Raw genomic sequence first — 20,906 nt, forward strand, 5'->3', positions numbered from 1 at the left:
ATTACTTGCCCCTTGTCCTCCATATATCCACAGTAATAACAATGACCCTGCCCCCTGTCATCATCCTTACCCCGTTTCCTTGATGCCTAGTGATAACCATCAGCTTGTCGCCACCTATCATTCTTCACCTTGTGTCCTCTGCACTCAGAGTAATAACCATCACCCTGCTCTCTGCTAAAATTCCTCACACTGTGACCCCCTACATCAACACAATCTGCCTATACCTCTTATTCCTCACTTTGTGTCCTCTACTCCCACAGTATCCCATTCTGTTTCCCACTGATGCTCTGGGGATACCCACAAACAAGTAAGGGCGTGTCTAGAACAGCTCTTCTATTGCCAACATCAACTACAGGGTACCAGCACACTCTGCAAAATTCAAACAAACATGTTTTTTGCTCATCTTGCCAAATTCTAACCTTAATGTTCTAATGGTCTCTAAAAATACAGCAAACCAAGCTCTTCTATCCCTAATAATAATAGCAGTACCTGACCCCCATTGGTCGGCATTTTTACCTGGCTACCGTTCAGTAAGCTAGGCTGGAATTTCTTGGCTTTCATTATTTCTAACCTGCTCAAAGACAGAGCAGAGCGCATTAATTCTGAAAACCAGTCCACACCCTGTCCATGAGAAGACTCCAGCCTGGACCATCTTTACTTCAGGCAGACTCTAGAAACAAAAGGTCAACAAACACATTGTAGGCGATACCCTTCTATCAGACCAACATACTAAACTGTTGACTAGTGTTTGGGTGCTGAACTCCCTTTACCAGTCAGTGCGCTCAAAGGTGATCAAAAATATATTGAACGCTAATCCAATAAAAATGTCTCATCTGTAACTTGTTCATTGATCTTTATTTTAGAATATCAACCACACTACCTTCTTCAGATAAACTGGAAAGTGAACAGAAAGCATTTGGTCCCAAAAGCTAACCAAGGTCCTTATGTCCTAAAAGACTCATTCTACAGAAACCGAAAAGGTGTCCCAGACTACTATTCAGCTAACCTAGCTGCAAATGCTAAAAAGAACCAATGTTTAAAAAAAGGTCATTTTACAGTCGATTTCCTCCAATCATTCCTAAACATTTTGGATTCCTCAACAGTGCTTAGGCCCTTTTTGCTTTTGCTCTGGAGAAAAAAACCCACAAAAACCCTTAAATAGGCTGCACTGGAGTGGGTCGGGGGGAAGGAACCTATGTATGGAAGACAGAGTAGATGTTGTTCACTACCTCAGTCTGCCTGAGTTACCCATTGCCTATGCTACTCTAGGTCCAGCCATGCAAGTAATGTAGTCCATGCCTTCCAAAAGATTGTACCAAGGAGGCTCTTCCCGAAGCTGGCACTGGCGACCTTCACTGAAGCAGGGTGAGGATGGCTTGGGCTTGGTCTGAAAGCCTGCTGAGCTATGAGAATTTCTGCTAGGTTCTCCCCCCTCCCCTCAGCCTTTACAGAGAGCTTCAATAAGTGGCAATACATTGCACATAATACTAAAACAAATGGCAGTAAAGAGATGGGGAGGGTTGGGGAAAGAGGACATATAAAGGATTCAAGACAATTTGTGATCTAAGCAATCAACTGAAAAGTATCAGAATTAACATTCGAAAACTTAACATGAAATATTAATATATATATTTCTAATAAACTATGACTATATGAACAACACTCCCCCCGCCCTCCCCATAACATTCACTGTGCTAAAGCAACAATCTAAGACTTTTGTTTTGAAGTATTTTTTTTAAGTCTTACAAGTAGTTCGCAGTTATTCTTGAAGGTAAGCCTTGGAGTTTCCTTAGCATAGTGCTGCTGGGGAAAAGTCTCACCATGTCCATCTTCATCGCTAGCCTAAAGGGAAATATAATGGCCTAATTTAGGGACTTACAAATAACGGAAGGAAAAATAAAATGTCAAAATAAGAAAATAATAATAATTGCTTTAAAAAAAAAAGCTAAAAATGCATAACAGCTCAGATCATCGAAAACAAAAATGGGAATCCAACCCACAGACATTATTACTTCATAAATATAATATATCATAAAGTTAAAAGCACAGGCAGCGAAGCTTGAAGGCTTGGGACTCTGGATCACATTGTATATTGTTCTTGATACTCCCTGTGCAAAATTCAGTCTGGCTTCAATTTGTTTTCTAATGTTGGAGCTGTAAGGAGATAGCATTTCAGGGGTCCAATTTGGCAACCCCCTCCCCCTTTCATTGGCGGGAGGATGCGTTGGCCTTCAACGTCTGGCATGCTCACGCCCATCTCTCAGCACCCTTTAAACCATTGACACCCCTAGCCAAGGCGCTGGCTTTCTCTGCACATTTTGCACCTTTTTTTTTTTTTTTTTTTTTTTTTTAAAGAAACGCAGAGATTCTCATTTCCCTTTACAAATCTTTTAAATATATATTCTTAAAAATGCAAGGGAGCAATGCACTTCCACGAACAACAGGCCTTAAAGCAAACGCAGACAGGAAAAGAAAAATAAATATATATATATATATATCTTTCATTACGATGCATTATAGGTTATTGGTTATTTGGTTCTGCTCTTAATTAAGAAAGCTGCAATGTTCCCATTAGCAGTCATGCTGGGCTCCGGGGTTTCAGATCCGCCCCCCGCGCGAGCGCTGTGGCTCAGAGAGGAGTCAGGGAAGGGTGGCAAGCTGCACGCTCGCTGCTCCACTCATCTGGGCAACACTGGAACTCTCTTCCGCTTTCATCCCATCCAAGCCTGCTTGGCTTTCTCACAGCCCTCCTGAAGCTCCCAGCTGCGTCGTCGCCCCTCGCATATGGTTCGCATGTAATTATGTAGATTCCATTTTACGCTGCATTAAAAACTGATGAGCAGCAGGCTTCCTGCCAGCTCTTTTGCATAAGCCTCAGTGAACTAGCAAAAAAAAAAAAAAAAACGCCACCCCCACCTTGGCAGAGTAATGCCACACAGTTAGCAGCGGCTAGATCTGCTCGCTTCCTGGCTTAGAAAGAAGAACTGAGAAATACCTCTTATGGGGGCCGAGGTAATAAAACCCACACTAAAACTGGAATAACATTTTGCACGTTTTATTTGACATACTTATTAAAAACACGGGATGCAGTAAGCCAATGGGATTCAAATCAAGCAGGAGTAAAAAAAACCAAAAAAAAAAACGCGCTAATGTGATTCAACCTGAAAAATGCCCACCAATGCTGAAAAGAGCTTTAAAACAGGAGTAAGGAGGTAAGTGCCCGAAGTGACCAAAATGGCCTTGCACGCGAGATTGGCACTGGGCATCCTGACTTGGGCACAATCTCACATGCAAGGCCATTTGTGCAAGGCATGTCAAGAGAAATCAAAGGGTAAGCTCTCTAGGGCGGGCACCTACAGCTGAACAGTATGCATTTTGGTGCTGTACATATCTAACAATTCTAGCTGCTTGTTCTAGAGAGCTTCTCCATTGATTCCACTTGCCATGCCTTACCCAAATGGACATGCATGTGAGAATGAGCCTAAGTCAGGATGCCCAGTGTCAATCTTGGATGCAAGGCCATTTTGGTCACGCTCCTTCGAGAACTTACCTCCTTACTCCTGTGTTTTGTTAACTCCTTGGCTTGAGATGGAGTAAAGGTTAACTCACATTTCTGATGGCCACTGCTATTTCTATCACACTTGGGCAAAGTAATAGAATGACTTTTGCCTCCAGAAATGTGAGTTTACTCCACCTCAGACCAGTGTAAGTTCTCTGGGGCTTGCATCTACAGCTGAACAAAACATAAGCTGTCTAGGGCAGGCACCTTCAGCTGGATGGATGATATGCACTTTAGTGTTGTGCATCCTGACTGCAGCACTGTTCAGCTGTAGGTGTTCTTCCCAGAAAGCCTACACATTGTTCAGCTGTAGGTTCCAGGTCAAGAGCAACTACATTAGAAATGTATGTCCTTCTTGAGTCTGAGATAAGAGCACCGCACTGGGCACAACAATAGACAACATTGGCCTCCAGAAATGTGAGTTTACTCCACCTCAGATTCAGAGTTAAATTTCCAATCGGGTCGATACAGTAAGGCCGCGGTAAAAACAGTGCGGCAGTGTCAGGCGCACCCTTCCTCCCCGCACCCACAGTTCTCTAGACCTAGCGCCTGATACAGTCTTCTAATCGCATGCAAATGCATGCCGCGGCTGTGAGGCGTTAGGGAAGGGTTATGCCCGCGCAACCCATTTTACTGTATAGGCGCTTAATACAGCGCCTATACAGTAACCTGGGTGCGCTGGTACCTGTCATTTCAAATGACATTTGAAATGACAGGCACCAGGAAGTGTAAAAAGTGTAAAAACCCAAAAACCTGTGTGTTATATAAAAAATATTAAAAAAAATATTAAAAAATAAAAAAAAAATTTTAAATACCTGTCGGAGGGCCGTGGGTCCAGGCGGCGGCGAGAAGCAAAAAAAAAGCGGCATCCGGGATCCGGGGGCAGCAGCGGGGGGGCAGCAGGATCCGGGAGCGGCAGGTAGGTAGCAGCGGCAGCAGGGGGGGAGCGGCATCCGGGATCCGGAGGGAGCAGCGGCAGCGGGGGGGCAGCGGGATCCAGCGTGTTCGATCGGGCGAGCGGGTAGGTGGCAAGAAAAGATGGCCGCCTGCACGGGGAAAGCGTGCAATTGGCCGCTGAAGACGTGACGTCACGACGTTTGGCGGCCAATTGCACGCTTTCCCCGTGCAGGCGGCCATCTTTTTTTTGCCACCTACCCGCTCGCCCGATCGAACACGCCGGATCCCGCTGCCCCCCCCGCTGCCGCTGCTCCCCCCGGATCCCGCTGCCCCCCCGCTGCCGCTGCTCCCCCCGGATCCCGGATGCCACTCCCCCCCCTGCTGCCGCTTTTTTTGCTTCTTTGCTGCCCCCCCCCCCCGCTGCCGCTGCTGCCCCCGGATCCCGCTGCCCCTGCTACCTACCCGCCGCTCCCGGATCCCGCTGCTGCCCCTGGATCCCGGATGCCGCTTTTTTTTTGCTTCTCGCCGCCGCCTGGACCCACGGCCCTCCAACAGGTATTTAAAAAAATTGTTTTATTTTTTTATGCTGCCCTCGGATCCCGCTGCCCCCCCCCCCCCCCCGCCGCCGCTGCTGCCCCCGGATCCCGCTGCCCCCCCCCCCCCCCCGTAGCAGGCCCGAGCCTTGCTACTTTTTCGGGTTTTTTTTTTTTTTGCTTCGGGAGGAGGGGACCGGACGGGGCTACACCGGACGGCTGGACTGGGGACCAGGCGGGTAAGCAATGTTTTTTTACACTACACTACACTAACTCCTACTAGGGGGAGGCGGTAAACTAGCAGGTTAAGGCCGCGGCAGAACAGCGGGTTACGGAGGAGATAATATCAGCGCCCGTTACAGTATCGCAGGGGAATAGCTAATTCCTTCATTATACAGCTTTTTCGTTCATTTACATGCTGGGTGCGGAAAGGGTTAGGTGTTTATTTTAGGAAGCGCTAAGGACGCGTGAAACTGGAGACTGTATGGCTGGATGGCCTTACTCGTCTGTATTGTGCGCTCCCAGCACGTTACAGACGGGCAATCTTTAACTGAACTTTACTGTATCGACCTGAATGTAAGTTCTCTGAGGCAGGCACCACAGGTTTTCTTTGTTTTCCTGGTCAGCACCTGCTGTGCTAAAGTGTTTACTGTTCAGCCACCCAGCCAGCCTATGCTTTGTTCATCAAGCTGTGGGTGCCTTCCCCAGAGAGCTTATGCTTTTATTTTACCTCCCGTTACTTGTCAAAGTGGTCTTGAATGAGAAAACCTATCCCACAAGTTGGGATTCACAACACCGATTTTACATGTAATGCCATTTTGGCAAGGCATGGCGAGTAAAACCAAAGCATAAGCTCTCTGAGGCTGGCACCTGTAGCTGAAAAGCATGCACTTTGGTGCTATGAATCTGACTTTGGCATCCTGTTCAGCCGTAGGTGCCCCCCCTGGAAAGTTTATGCTTTGTTAAGCTAGCTGCAGGTGCCCATCCTAGAGAGCTGATGCTTTGATTTTACTTGCCTTTCCTTGCCAAATTGGCTTTGGATGCAAGAATTTGCTCTTTGGAATGGACACATAACTAGATGAACAAAGAGTAAGTTCCTTGGGATGGGCATCTACAGTAAGCAGTACATCAAAGCCAGGATGCACAGCACCGATGTACTGTTCAGCTGTAGGTGCCCGCCCCGAGAGCTTACACTGAAAATTAAACTCCTGGGTTCGAGGTGGAGTAAAACCCACATTTCTGGTAGCCAGAGTCATTCTATTGCTGTGTCCAGTCTGCTAAAAGCAGCTAGACACTGCCACACTGGGCACAGCAATAGTATAATATGGCAACTGGAAATGTGAGTTAAGTTTTACTCCTGCTCTGACCCAAGAGTTAAATTTCCAGCATTAAGAAAATGTGCTTTAAGCTGTCTGCCCTTTAACGCACTGCTCTGCATTGCTGGGGAAAAGCTAATGCCTTATAAATGGAATTTGCATGCACCTGCACTAGTCTTAGCGCTGGTTTTTAATTCCTGTTTTAATGCACAATTTTTAGGAGTTAAAACCCGTTACATACCAGGTAGCTTACACCAGAAAAATGTGCACTAAAACGGGAGTAAAAAACCTGCACTAACGTTAGCGCACCTTACTACATCAGCCCCATAATGCATACATTTGTGGAGGGAAGGGTAAAGGGTAGAAACACTGCGCCTGGCAATCTCCACCAGGGCCTTTACTACACTTACGCACAAAGCTACCAACAAGCTCCATTCCTTCAGAGCAGGTTAACCTGGTCCTGGTTTTACCCAGCATGGACCTGGAGCTCCAATTTCAAACCAGAGAACTACAAGCCCAGGCATGCAAAAACCAGGAGTCCCAGAATGGCCCTCCCTGGGAGCCAGCGGGTAAAGTGGGTGCCGAGAAGAGCCATCTTCTCTGAAGTTGCATGAAAGTCTCTGTGCTCTCTGGTTAAATCCAGCCCCTGCTCGCCACCTATGTGGAAGGAGGGAGGGAGGAAGGGGTGTGTGAGGCTGGAAGGGGGACAGTGGCTATCAAAGTCTATTAGACACAGGTTTTTATTTTAACTATTCTCCTTGAAGGCCCCTGCTTCACCTCAGCAAAGAAGAACTCCCCTTCCATGCTGTGCACTAGAAATCGACTCCCTACTACTAGTACTTAGCATTTCTATAGCGCTACTTGCTACTTGATGCAGTGCTGTACAAACATCACTTAAGACACTCAATAGAGTTTAAAATCTAATCAAGAGATACATACAGGGCAAGAGAGATTTGGGGAGTTTCATGTAGTAAGACAATGGTTAAAATTAGTTAATGAGACTGAAGGCTGACAGTAAGACTTAAGATTTAAAAGTGGCTTCAAAAAGGTGGGTTTTTAGATGGGATTACAACATGACAAGTGCAGGAGCATGACACACCAACTCAGGAAGTCTATTCCAAGTACACGGCGCAGACAGGTAGAAAGCACGGAGTTGGGAGTTGATGGTAGAGGAGAAGGGCACAGATAGGAGTGACTTGCCTGATGATGGGAGTACATGAGATGAGGGATATAGAGAGAGAGAAGAGAGGAGAGGTAGTGAGGAGCTCCCTTTCTGTTTAAACTATTCACCCTGACTAGCCCCATGGCACCCTCTCTGGTTAGTCTTCTAACAAGGGCTCATGAATGGAAGATATCAGTGCAGAAGATACAGAGACATCTTTACACCATCTTACTGCTTGAGTTTAAAATATCATTTTAGCCTTTATCAACCCCAGAAGCTGCCTGCATCAAAATGCCGAGGTGAGCTATGCACCGTTGTTATATTGCCCATGAAATACCCTTATAGGCTGAAGGAAACACAGCTCGCAGGCAATAGGTTACTCCCTTCTGTATGATGCTGCCCAGAAGCCTCCAGGTCTAATAGGACTAAGGGGCACTCCATGAAGTTAGCAAATAGCTCATTTAAAACAAATCAGAAAACATTCTTTTTCACTCAACGCACAATTAAGCTCTGGAATTCATTGCCAGAGGATGTGATTAGTGCAATTAGTGTAACTGGGTTTAAAAAAGGTTTGGATAAATTCCTAGAGAAGTCCATAAACTGCTATTAATCAAGTTGACTTAAGGAATGGCCACTGCTATTACTGGCATCAGTAGCATGGGATCTACTTAATATTTGGGTATTTGCCAGGTACTTGTAGCCTGAATTGGTCACTGTTTGAAAAAGGATACTGGGCTTGTTGGACTCTCGGTCTGACCCAGCATGGCAACTTCTTATGTTCTTAATTCCGTGCCATGGAAAGGGCTGCCAAGCCCATCAGGTTTTCAAGCAATTCTTCTGCCTACAATGGAGGTGGTGCATGCAAATTAATGCCATGCATATATTCATTGCAGCAATCCTGAAAACCTGCCTGGGTGGCAGCCTTTGAAGATCGTGTTTGGGGACTCTGCTTTAAATGAATGTGTGGTTGGTCTGCCCCAAGGTGATTTAAGTTATTTATTTTATAAAATGCATATTCTGTTTAACCAGGAACAACTGTGCAATCGAGGCAGTACTTACACCGAACAGGAGGCTAGCACTCCGTTCCCCTACTCATCAGGGTTCAGGCACGGCATGGGAGGAATTCTTTTCAGTTTTTCAAACTTGATTTACCGCTTTTGACTGCTGCAGGATGCAGGATGATGGCAGGACTAGTAACAGGGATGTGCTGGAGAGGGCGCCTGATTAAATCACACTGAAAGGTCCGGCCTTCATTGGAGACCTCCTGTAGGGATAAGCACTCTCCAGTTCTCTTTGGTCTTTCAGGATACCCCTAATGCAGCGTTTCCCAAGCACTGTGCCTTCAGATCTGATCAGGTCTGCCATGGAAAAATCACCACTGCCTGATGCTCAGAGCTGGACCACCGCCTGGGCTCTGCTCTCAGCACCTCATAGCAACAAGAGACACCAGCAGGTGGCTCATAAACTTGTAAGAGCTCCTTTCTGAGAACAGGGGTAATCATGCATGCCTTTTCCTCCTAGCTACAGCAAGAGCCTTGGAACGTGATCATTAATGGCCAGAATGCAGGGCAGGAATAGCTGAGACAAGCTTAGTGCAAGTGCACACAGCACCTCCTCTCCGTCCTTGTCTGAGTTCTTCCGGCCTCTGCCTTATCCCCAGGCTGAGTGAGATGGAGAGAGCAGGCACTGAGCACTGGATGTGGCCTGCTTTGAGCGTTGACAGCAGCAGCAGTGGAGGAGCTCTGGGCAGCCAAGGTAACTAACCAAGCAGGCCCACTTCTCGCTTCTCCTGCCAATAGAGGGAGCTGGTCCATTGTGATGAGTCCATGTGTGTCTTCCCCTTCCCCCCTTAGTTTTAAAATTTGGAAAGGGGACTGGTGAGGCTTTCAGTGCTTTCCTAGCTCTTTCTTTTGGCTATGAGCCCTCTCTGCGCAGGCTGGTGTACCACACATTTATGTTAATGTAGGCATGCCTTGGGCACGAAAAGGATGGGAAACACTGCTCTAATTAATGTGCACGAGAGCGAGATCCATACAACTGAGGCAGTGGGCATGCAAATCAATCTCATGCATATTCACTAAGGATATCCTGAAAACCCGAATGGACTGCAGTTCATGAGGGCTGCCACCTGCCTACTGCTGCAAGCCAGAGAAGCTGGTCCACCAGAGACTCGTGATAAGGAGGCTAGGATGGGGGAGCGGGATATAAAGCAAAGAGAAAACAGGAAGCCATCCATTATTTAGGAATGCTCCATGCAGGTTTAATCAGGACATGGGTGTTTGTGTTTCTGCGGCACTCACAGTTTACTGTGTGCTTTACTTAAACAATAAAGAATATAAAAGGGAGAGTGGCTCCTCCCTCTCATCTGGTGCCATGAGCATCAGGAGAACGCCCTAGATTTCTGAGAAAGGATGACCCACATGTGTGGTTTTGCTCTTTGGCTGGGGGGGTCCAGAAACAAGGAGGAGGTGCATTACCTGCTTCCTGCAAATTAAAGACGTCCTCTGGCCCATGAGGAGAAAGACGAAGATATTCCAGCCACCCCCCCCCCCCCACCCTCTCAGAAAGCCTGGCCTGGAGCTCAGGCGCTGCTCCTGGCAGTGGGACTTCATCCCAGTCCGGAGCCAAGCACCACTTCAGCACCGCTGGTACTACAGAGGCAAGCTGAAGCAGAACGTGCCACAGCTAAAACACAGATCAGACGGACGGGTCAGGGCAGCTGGCAGTCCAAAAGGCAGGAGGGACGTATTGATTTTATTTCCACAGCACAGAAGAGGCAAATGGTTGTCGTTATTTTCCACATACAAAATGAGGCAGGATACGTGGCCACCGCAAGCCAGACGTCAGCACGTGCAACCGCACTGAGGCTTATATCAAGCTCAAGTATTTGACAACGCTTTGGGAAAACAGGGAACACAGGTGAAACTGGAAATCCCAACCGGCAAGCCAACTGGTCATACATGCCACACGAGGACACAGGGATAGGATGTGCTCTAGCATAATTACTAAGCTGATAATCATGCACATCTTTATAGATATATGGCAGCAAGGCAGGGACAGGGGCGATACACAAGTCACAGCAGAACGCATCGGGGAAAATAAACAGCATTTGAAAAATGAAAAATACTTTACAGTCCAGGACCAAGATAAATCCTAGAGGATGTCGGAAACTTGACAACCAACTCAAGGAGAAAAGATGGTTTGTTTAGAACAGGAGGAAGGAAAGATGAATTCATTACAGAGAAGATTTGTGGCGTGCCACTCTTCTTTTTCTTTATTGGTGATTTTGTAAGATTTCCTTGCTAAATTAGCAGCAGGCAGAGGAAAAATAGTGAAAGGGAAAGCAGGCAGTCTCGACTCGGCTTCTTACCCTTTCAGCTATTTTCTTTCTTCAAATGGGCGCGCAGTAAGGAGAACAGAGCACAAAGAGGAGGTGGCTACGAAATCAGACTCCTTAACTTCTTTTTTTATCTAACATGTTCTCCTCTTTTGCAGGTCCCCAGCCCTGATGGCGCACCCTGCAGGAGGGCCAGAGGGACGTCTCCTCAGAGCCGGCAGGGGCATCATGGTCGCAGCGGCTGCCATTTTCCTTCCCTCCCTGGAATCGGGTGAATCGCCTCTGCGGTGTGCCCGTACCCCCTGCTGATGCTTGACCACAGCACCAACATCTGACTCCTTAACTTCGACACAAAACGGCAACACAAGGAGAGAGGCTTTATTTACCACATAGGGGGCTTCTTTTCTCATTGCTTGTCTAGGGGGAAAAGGCTTAGAACATCTGGCCCTGTGATGGCAGATCTCAAGGTAAAAGAATCTCCTAAATAAATACCATGAAAATGGCAAGGTTTTAATATGCACACAGAGCTGCCTTAAAATGGGATACAGGCCTTTCCTCCACGTGTCTACCAGCATGATCCACACCATGCTTTATGACAGATCTGCACACCTCTCCACTCACTCTCCAAAGGACGGCAATCGTCCTTCCTAACCCAAGACGTCAGTGGCGTCGCCCTCTTAAAACCTCATTTGCTCACCTCTAGAGGCCTCAAACAACAACCAGCCTTACAATTATTATAAGCAACAAAACGTGCAAAAATCTCAGCAATGGGTGGGCAGAAAGCACCGTGCCAGCCAATGCCACAGCCTCACCATGTCTACGTGCACATCCATTCGTTTCTTGCCTGGATGTGTCTAAACTTGAGATGCTCTAGAAATATTTCTCTCTGATACATCCACAAAGTAAAACTACTTTTTGTTTGGTCTGTTTTGATTCAGCTTCCCTCCAGTTAGAGGCATATAAAGAACTGCCCAAGTTTAGGTAGAGCAAACCCACAGGGACAAGTAAAAAGGGCCTGGTCCAAGCACATGACTGCACTGGGGATACTAAAGGTTGAGTGCACAGGACACCCTAAGAAGCCCAATCTAAATTGCAGGACAGGATCATACTCTAAACACCCTCTCCCATTCTCTAGCGAACTCCTGGGGACAGATTCACACTCCTTGACAATATTTTCCATGAAGGGGCACGCAATTCACTCACTTCTGGGGAGTACTACTGCAGCTTGTAGCCGGTATATGGTCATGAAATCAGGTTGCCTGAAATGGATCCTTACTGATTGCCGAAGGCCTTGCTTTTCTGTGTCACCTGCATACAGGAAGTCATGGCTCCGTATTAGGTGCAAAATTAGGATCCCGTAAGCTGCTACAAAAAGCGCTGGTCGGGCAAAGAAGATTCTTGCAGGTCATGTATCTTGTGTTTATTCTTCTAAAGCTGACAGATCCTTGGAAGTTGTAGAACTGGGGGTCCATGATATGAAGCTCCAAGGGGGTAGACTCTGGAACATTGTCAGGAAATCATTTTACACAGAAAGAGTGGTGGATGTCTGGAATGCACTTCCAGAATGGCTGACTAAAAACAGGAACGGACTTTAAAAAGGCACAGGATAAAACACAGGCAGGCTGATTCAGTAAGACACATGCTCAAAAACGTTATCCTAACGCACGCACATCAATAGCCCCTGTGCGCCCGATGCAGTATTTAAATGAGAGGGAAATCAGGGCAGTGTAAAATGTGTGGTCATAAGAAAAGTGGGTTTCTTTTTCATCAAATCTATATACATTAATTTTTCTCCACTGCAAGCAGTAAATTCAAGAGGCGCAACTATACTCAGGAGGAGGACACATTTTATCGCAACACAGAGGACCATATTTTTTAATGATTCTCATGAGCCTTTGACTGCGAGTTAACTTTACTCCACCTCCGAAGCTGAATTTCCCACATTAAAAAGTGTGCATTGGGTGCGCTTTCCAGCTAACGTCCTCATCTACATGGAATTCACATGTGATGGGCGCTATTAGGAACGCATTTGCTAGGGCGTACGTTTCGGACGCGCTAATCTCCCTACTGCATCGGGCGCTAGTCTTGTGCATTCAACCGCAAGTAAACCCATGGGCTAAGCTGGGTGCACCTTATTGCACCGGCCTGTGAGGAGCAATGAACTAGTGGTACCACAGGCTCTGCATGGAGTGGCAATTATCATCCTAACAGCTGTGGTATATCCTGCACACCCAAACTTTCATGAGCATGGGGGAGAGAATGGCCTTGCTGGTTTTGGTGACTGTATGGCTTGTTAGAAAGCTTGGTGCTAACACACGGAAGGGGAAGTCAGTAACTTCCATTCACTTGATTCTGCTGGGAATTTTTGTCTCATTTCTATTGACATGAAATACTTCAGAAGCTCTTAAGCCACAGACCTGCTCCCACCCCCCGCCATCTTGCTCCTCATCTCTCCCCCTTGCACTCATTCCATATGGCAGGTTGGAATCTGCCACCAATTATACTATGATGCTCTCTGTTGCTCTGCTACTGGTATGCATTCCTCTAATAATCACTTGCCCAACCAATGAATTAACTAGCCCTAGGCCACAAGGACCTGGGATGCTCCATCTGCTTCAGGTGCCCCCTACCCAGAGCAGGAGCTCAGTTTAACAGACATTCATTTACTAAGTCCAAAACAACATCCTCTCTGCAATCTTGGAGCTTGGCAGCCACTCAAAAAGCAAATCCTCTTCCTTACCAGTAGCGAATCCCTCACCCCCTGCTGAACTGTCAGGGAGTCAGGTGAGCCACACATGCTGCAGGGCTCCAAACGAGCAGAAAATAACTTATTATTAAAACATTATTTTCTCCTTCTAAAAAGTATATACTGTATTGGTTTGTTTTTTTGGGGGGGAGAGAGGGGATGGAAGGGGATTTATTTTGACTTTCCTCCTGCTCCTTTGGGTATCCCATCAAAATTGGTACCTGTGGCAGTAGAGCTCATAGCTGCATGAGATTTCTTTTTAAAAATCCTCTTTCCTCCCTCCCATCTAGCCAGACATCACAGTGATGGTGCTTGACCAAGGGCCACAGTCTGAGGTTCCCACAAGAACCGCTCCCCCCCCCCCACCTAAGCCTGGCCACTAGGTGTCGCCATTGTGCTGGGACTTCCCTCTGCAGCATCCCCCAGTCCCGATTAGTCCAAGGAACAGAAGTCAGGTTCAAGAATCAGATCCAAATCTCCTGGTAGCACGGAGCATCACCTCTGAGCCATTGGGTACTTTGGCTCAAGTGGCGTAACCTCATTCAACTCATATCTTGGGAAGTCCAAAAAAACAATTGCACCTCTCCACATTCAGCACCACTCTCCTGTGTCTGCCAGCCAAAATAATCATTTTTGAAATAAAAATACATTCTATTTGAACATTGATTATGTCTAACCTCTTATTTTGGTCTGTTTCTGGCCGATAGTGAAGAAAAGGCAGAGAGCGGATAGGTTAGACAGACCTTAAGGTGTCCACCCCGCCTGTCATCACTCTATGTCTCTAAGAGAGGCCCTTCAGAATGAGACCCCTGGCACGGAGTTCATATCCTCCTGTTTTCCAGAGCTGCTTTGTTCCATGCTTCAAATGTGTCTTGTCAAGTGTCATACTCCTAACCAAGGTGCTCCTTTTAATTAAACGAGCGCCACGCTATCTTTAAAAAATGATTTAAACTGTACAAGATAAATCACAGCTGTAGAGTAGCTGCAGGAAGCAAAGACTTCCAATTAGCTTTAAAACAAGCGAGGGAGAGTGAGAGAAAAGAGAGGGAGAATATTTTGTTTTAAATAATAAAAAGCATCTTAGTATCCATTTTCGCCTGAGATTTCCAAGTGGACGTGATTCCCGGCCCAGGATAACCGATCCCGGGCACTGAGCCGGCGAGACATGCATGCATGTAACTTTTCTCTCTCAGATCACTGCCCTGCATCGAAGATTGCAATCAGTTTGATGACCTCTCCTTTTTTTTTTTCCCCCCTCCATTGTATTTCTCGAGCCACATTTCCCAGACGTGACTAAGAACTCTTCTTTTGCAGACTAACCGAGATGAACCGCATCGCTCCCTTAAACCACCGTTCTACCCCCAAAGCTTGGCAGTCAGGATCCAATTAAAGGGCTTTGGGTAAGGAAATCGATGGGGAAAAAAAACAACAACAACAATGAAACAAAGAGCTGGCACCGCTCTTCTAGAGGGGGCGTTGCAGGGGCTCTTTTTTTTTCTCCTTTACATTTTCGGTTCTCTTATACAGGGAAGGGAAGGAAAAAGGAGGCGACAGTACCAGCACCCGCTTCCCATGCACACACACAACCCCCCTTTCTCTGGCAATTCTTCCTTTCTTGCAGGCTGCAGGCGAGGTCGGTGTCCTGGAAATGAAATCCAGGGCCGTGCTTCCAGCACCATCATGCAAGACGCGTGGAAGAACGCACCCGGCCACTCCTGCACACCACAGGGCAGGGGGGATTCTGTAATAGGAAAAGCGGGCAGAAGTTACCCCAGCTTTCAGTGGGAAGGTACGCGGAGAGGATCCCACCAAAACTACTCCTACGCAATTACACCTGCTAAATTGTATGCAGAAATTGTTCACGCTTACCTTTTTGTATTCACACCTTTTCCCAGAAGGCTTACAATCTTAACAGAATCATTCATTAAGCTGCAATATTTTATCACGGGAGGGGTGAAATATCACGGGCTGGAGGGGCGTTCCCGCGATATTTCATCTCTCCCTGACAAAATATTATGGCGGTATCACCACATGATTTTTTTATTGCAGGACAAACGTGTGACAAAAAAAGGTCATGTGTGACAAAACGTGTGACAAAAAAAGGGCTTATTTAGCCAATTAAAAAGTCCCTAAAATCACACCCTCATGGCAGATTCCCCCTCTGAGGGTCCTATGGAGACTCTGACCTCCACCCCCCCCCATCTTCTGAGACAGAACAGACCCCCCCTCCAAAAAAAAACCTTTGAAACCCCGCCTACTTTCCTAAACCCCTCCCCTTAGTCTTAAAACCAACCCCTTGCCTCTAACAAAATCTCCTCCCTTCCATTAACCCCCCCTCCCCACAGCTGCCTCACCCCTCTCCCCTTTTCCCTGGTCTAAATACAATCTCTCTGGGATCTAGTGGTCCCCACAGTCCTTCCCCCTACCAGAAAAAAAGACCCCGTGATCTGAGGGTACCCTGTCCCCATCCTCACCTCTCCAAAGTCTCATCGGGGTACAGTGGGGGCTCAAAGCGTCCCCTAACTCTGGGCCCTGTCAACGTCCTTTTCCAAAAGTGGCATCAACCTGACTTTCCCCATATCACGTGACAGGGCAGTCAGGTCGATGCTATTTTGGAAAATGTGTCAACTGCTCCCAGAGCTGGGGGTTGCTACAAGCCCTCACTATACCCCATTGCACCTTTGGAGAGGTGGGGGGTGCCCAGAGGTAGAGGTGTCAGGGTGCCCCCAGACCACCAGTGTCTTTTATTCGGCTAGGGGAAGTGTTTAGGAGCATACCACAGGATTACAGGGGTTTTCTCTTATTCTGACCAGGGAGGAAGGGGGTTGTTACTGCTGTGTGTGGAGGGGAGGTTTATTGGAAGGAAGGGGGTTTCCTTGGGATGAGGGGTTGATTTTAAGACCAAGGAGGTTCGGAGTTTGAGAAGGATGGGCAGAGGGTCACCAAATGGTGTCTTAAGACTATTAATTATATATATATATTTTTTTTTTCTTACTTTTTTATTGCAGGACTGCCTCCACGGGGGGGGGGGGGGGGCGCTTTTTTTTTGGAGGCCTGTCTCTTTAACAGGCCTCCCATAGACATCAAGATATGAGTTAGCATCCCGATATCCCCAGGAACAAATAACTACACCTCCCTGAAATGCGATAAAATAACGCGGCTCAATTTTCTCAAAGTCATCTGTCTTATTTGGTTTGCATGGAATTGATTTTTCATGAGCTGCTTTGCATGCTTTATGTAAATGTATGCATGCAAAGCAGCTCATTTCAATAGGAGTAGGAATCTTTGAAGATATCATGTGTTAAAAAGCTGTTAAACTTGATGTCGCCTTATTGCTATGTTTGTAGCCAAGGCATTGGAGGAAGAAGTGACTTGCCCAAGGCCCCAAGGATTGGCACAGGGATTTGAACCCAGCCAGCCCTGCTTCTTAGCCTTCTCTAACCATTAGGCCAGTGCGCCTCCACATCAAATACAAAAGTATGCGCTTAGTACAAATCTTTCCTCAACTCCAACCCTTGGGTAATGGCTCCAGGCACTCTAGATAAACTTGTGCATGGACATGACAAAAGCATGTAAGTTTGCTCACACATCAGGCAAGCACTTTTGTAAAAGACTTTCTCACAGGACAAGCAGGATGGTAGCTCTCACATATGGGTGACATCACAGGATGGAGCCCAATCACGGAACACTTCTGTAAAAGTTTCCAGAACTTTGACTGGCCCCTACTGGGCATGCCCAGCACGGCACCAACCCTGCAGCCAGCAGGGGTCCCCCTTAAGTCTTCTTTTTTCAGCACAGCAGTAGCCACGCGGTTAAGGAGCTCTGTAGAGATTTCTGACAGGAATTTTCCTCACGGAATTATTTTATTTATTTTTATTTATTTAAAAACTCTTCTATACCGTCGTTGAGTTAGATAGCCATCACAACGGTTTACAAAAAGGCACGTTAACGAAAAATATGAGTGGTATAGATAAGAAATTGCCATGGTTAATTTGTAATGTGCCATCATAGAACGGTAACAATTTAGTGTCAAAAACTATGTGTGTCAGTTAAGCTTATTTGTTCGGAACATATTATGCGGTTTTAATTAAACATTAAAATGCATTTTGTAGGTGAAAAGTAATGACTTCTAGTTTAGTGCGTCCTTATCATTACTAAAATTTAATTTACCCCACAGGGGTCTCTCTTTCAACTTTTTCAAGCCACGGTATTCCGGTAAGTTTTTACACGTTTTCCATCAATTACCATTGAGTTTGGCCCTCGCAGCCTACTGGCCGTCGACTGTACCGCGGCTCAAATTTTTCATGGCCATGGCGTCGGGGTTCCGCCGGTGCCCGGACTGTAATCGCACCAAGACTATCACAGACCCTCACAAAGTCTGTGTAATGTGTCTCGGATGTGAGCCCGATGTCCTAACCTGCACCAAATGTGCCCTAATGACACCAAAGGCTCGCAAGGCTAGAATGGAGAACATGGAACTTCTCTTCTGTGCTTAGACCCCGACGCCGTCTATTGCATCGACGTCAGAACCGGCACCGTCAACTTCGCGCCAGCATCGACCTCCGGCCGGTGACCGTCCGGCATAGACGACTTCTCGGCCTTCAACACCCTCTTCTCTTCCTCAGGACCGTGGGGATCGTAGAGATAAACCGCCACTGGCATCGAAAGTCTCGGACCATCAAGGGAGCGAAATTATCGACCTCGCCATCGTCCGAGCCGCCGTCGAAGAAACCCCGTCCAGAAAAGGCACCAACCTTTTCGGCGACCGGGTCACTGAGGCAACCCTCACCCGACAGGGTATTGGGAGCCGAGACTCCGCCTCTAACGGTGGTCCCCCCGGCTATGCCTCTGCCTCCTTCTTCTGTTCCGGAGCCAGGGCTGCTTGCTCCAGGTCTCCGAGAAGAACTGGACCGGATGGTTCAGGAGGCCATCGACAAGGCGATGCATCGAATCCAGGTTCCTCCGGCACCGATACAGATTGCGGAACTGACCACTGACCCGATTCCAGCAGCGTTGGCACCGCTGCTTTCGAGGATGGAAGCGCTTCTGGCCACTTTTCCACCGATGGACCCCGGGTCTCCAATGGCTCCGGTGCCCTCCCCGCTTGCTTTGTCATCGGGAGGAGAAACACCGTTCCGCATCCCTCCATCGGGAGTTCTGCCGATGCCTCAACCATCGATGCCGATACATGCGTCGGTGCCACCTATCCACCCATCGGTGCCGACGCGTCCATCGGCGCCACAGAGTCATCCATCGATACCCTCGATGCCTGCACCGGTGCCTTTGATGCCTTCATCAGTGCCTCCAGTTATTCCTTCGAGTCCTTCGGAGCCTCGACCAGGACCTTCAGGGATCCCACCACCCCGTCCTCCTCTAGTTCCTAGAAGAGCAGGTGCTGATCCCTACGATACCTGGACTGATGATTCTTCGCCAGACAGCGATGATTTGCCTTCACCACCTTCACCTACTGAAAGCAGAAAGCGTTCTCCTCCAGAGGACCTTTCCTTTATAAATTTTGTGAAGGAGATGTCTGAATTGGTTCCCTTCCAATTACAGACTGAACAAGATGACAGGCATCAAATGATGGAGCTGTTACAATTCCTGGTTGCCCCCAAGGAAATAATCTCCATCCCTATCCACCAGGTTCTCCTGGATCTCCTCAAAAAGAACTGAGTCAGTCAGCTCCAGGTTTTCACAAACCTCAATTGGATCACCAATCTGTGGTAGTAGAATCTGCCCAGAAAAGAGCAAGGAGATCAAAACCTCACACTTCCTTTCCCCCAGGCAAGGAACAGAAATTTCTAGATGCCATTGGTCGCCGTGTCTTCCAGGGAGCAATGCTCATCTCTAGAATTGCCTCTTATCAGCGCTATATGACCCAATATAATAGGGTCTTATTTAAGCAGATACAAGACTTGACAGACTCCCTGCCTCAGCAATTTCAAGATCAACTCCAAACCCTAGTAAACAAGGGTTTTGAGGCAGGCAAGCATGAGATCAGATCATCTTATGACATCTTTGACACTGCTACCAGGGTATCTGCAGATGCTATTTCGGCAAGACGATGGGCCTGGCTCAAGTCTTACGACCTTCGCCCTGAAGTACAAGACAGACTATCCGACCTGCCTTGTGAGGAGATAATCTGTTTGGCGAGCAGATTCAACGAACAGTGGCGGAACTCAAGGATCATCATGAGACCTTAAGACAGCTCTCTCTGATGCCTTCTGAATACTCTTCAAAACAGCCCTTCTGGAAGGACTCTAGGAAGTCATTCTTCCACCCGAAGAAATCCTACCGCCACCATCTAGATCCCATTCTACGAGACTGTTTCAAAAAGCCCAGTCTCGTCAGACACGAAAACAAAAACCGCAAGCATCTCCTCAGCCGGGCCCTGCTTCCAGTTTTTGACTCCTGCATAGAGAGCAGCAGCCAGCTTCCATTGCCCCACATACCAGTGGGAGGTTGATTGTGCCATTTCAACAACAGGTGGCACACAATCACCTCAGATCAGTGGGTCCTGGCGATAATTTCTCAGGGTTACCATCTGAACCTTCTCTCCATTCCACCGGACTCCCCACCTCTACTGACATGGAGAACATCCGATCACTCTATCCTTCTGGAGCAGGAGGTCTCCCACCTACTCCAGTCCAAGGCAATAGAACCAGTGCCCTACTCTCAGCACAGCCTAGGGTTCTATTCCCGGTACTTTCTAATCCCCAAAAAATCGGGAGGCGTTCATCCAATTCTGGACTTCCGTGCCCTCAACAAGTACCTCCAGCGAGAGAAGTTCAAAATTGTAACCTTGGGCTCTCTTCTTCCTCTATTCCAAAGAGGAGACTGGCTCTGCTCTCTAGACCTCCAGGACGCATACACTCATATTGAGATAATTCCATCTCACCGCAAAAACCTGAGGTTTTTAGTAGTCCCCAAGCACTATCAGTACCGAGTGCTTCCATTCGGCCTCGCGTCTGCACCACGAGTCTTTACAAAATGCCTCGTCGTGGTCGCAGCCTTCCTCAGGACTCAAGGTGTTCACGTCTACCCCTATCTAGACGATTGGTTAATCAGGGCTCCCACTCAGCAAGCTGCTCTGTCATCCCTGCATCTTACCTTACACACTCTAATTTTGCTTGGATTTCTCGTCAACTACGAGAAATCCTACTTAGTTCCATTTCAAACCTTATCGTTCATTGGGGCAGACTTGGACACCTTGCAGACAAAGGCTTTTCTGCCTCGACAGTGAGCTCTCACTCTTGTGTCTCTTGCACATCAGCTGCAGTCTCAGCATTCCACAACTGCACACCACTTTCTCATCCTCCTGGGACACATGGTGTCCTCAGTTCAGGTCACTCCAAT

The 20,906-nt window shown here is 47.5% G+C and overlaps 1 protein-coding gene across 2 annotated transcripts in view; it reads right to left on the reverse strand.

Annotated features, from left to right (window-relative positions):
* The window catches only part of SOBP (sine oculis binding protein homolog), a 379,042-nt gene that overhangs the window by 138,554 nt on the left and 219,582 nt on the right, over positions 1-20,906 (reverse strand). For both annotated transcript variants that reach the window (XM_029595316.1, XM_029595317.1), the window contains one exon: positions 1,747-1,842. In XM_029595316.1, the coding sequence (XP_029451176.1) occupies positions 1,747-1,842 (96 nt within the window). The remainder of the gene's footprint in view (positions 1-1,746; positions 1,843-20,906) is intronic.

Source organism: Rhinatrema bivittatum, chromosome 3, assembly GCF_901001135.1.
Source record: "Rhinatrema bivittatum chromosome 3, aRhiBiv1.1, whole genome shotgun sequence".
NCBI classification, from domain to species: Eukaryota; Metazoa; Chordata; class Amphibia; order Gymnophiona; family Rhinatrematidae; genus Rhinatrema; species Rhinatrema bivittatum.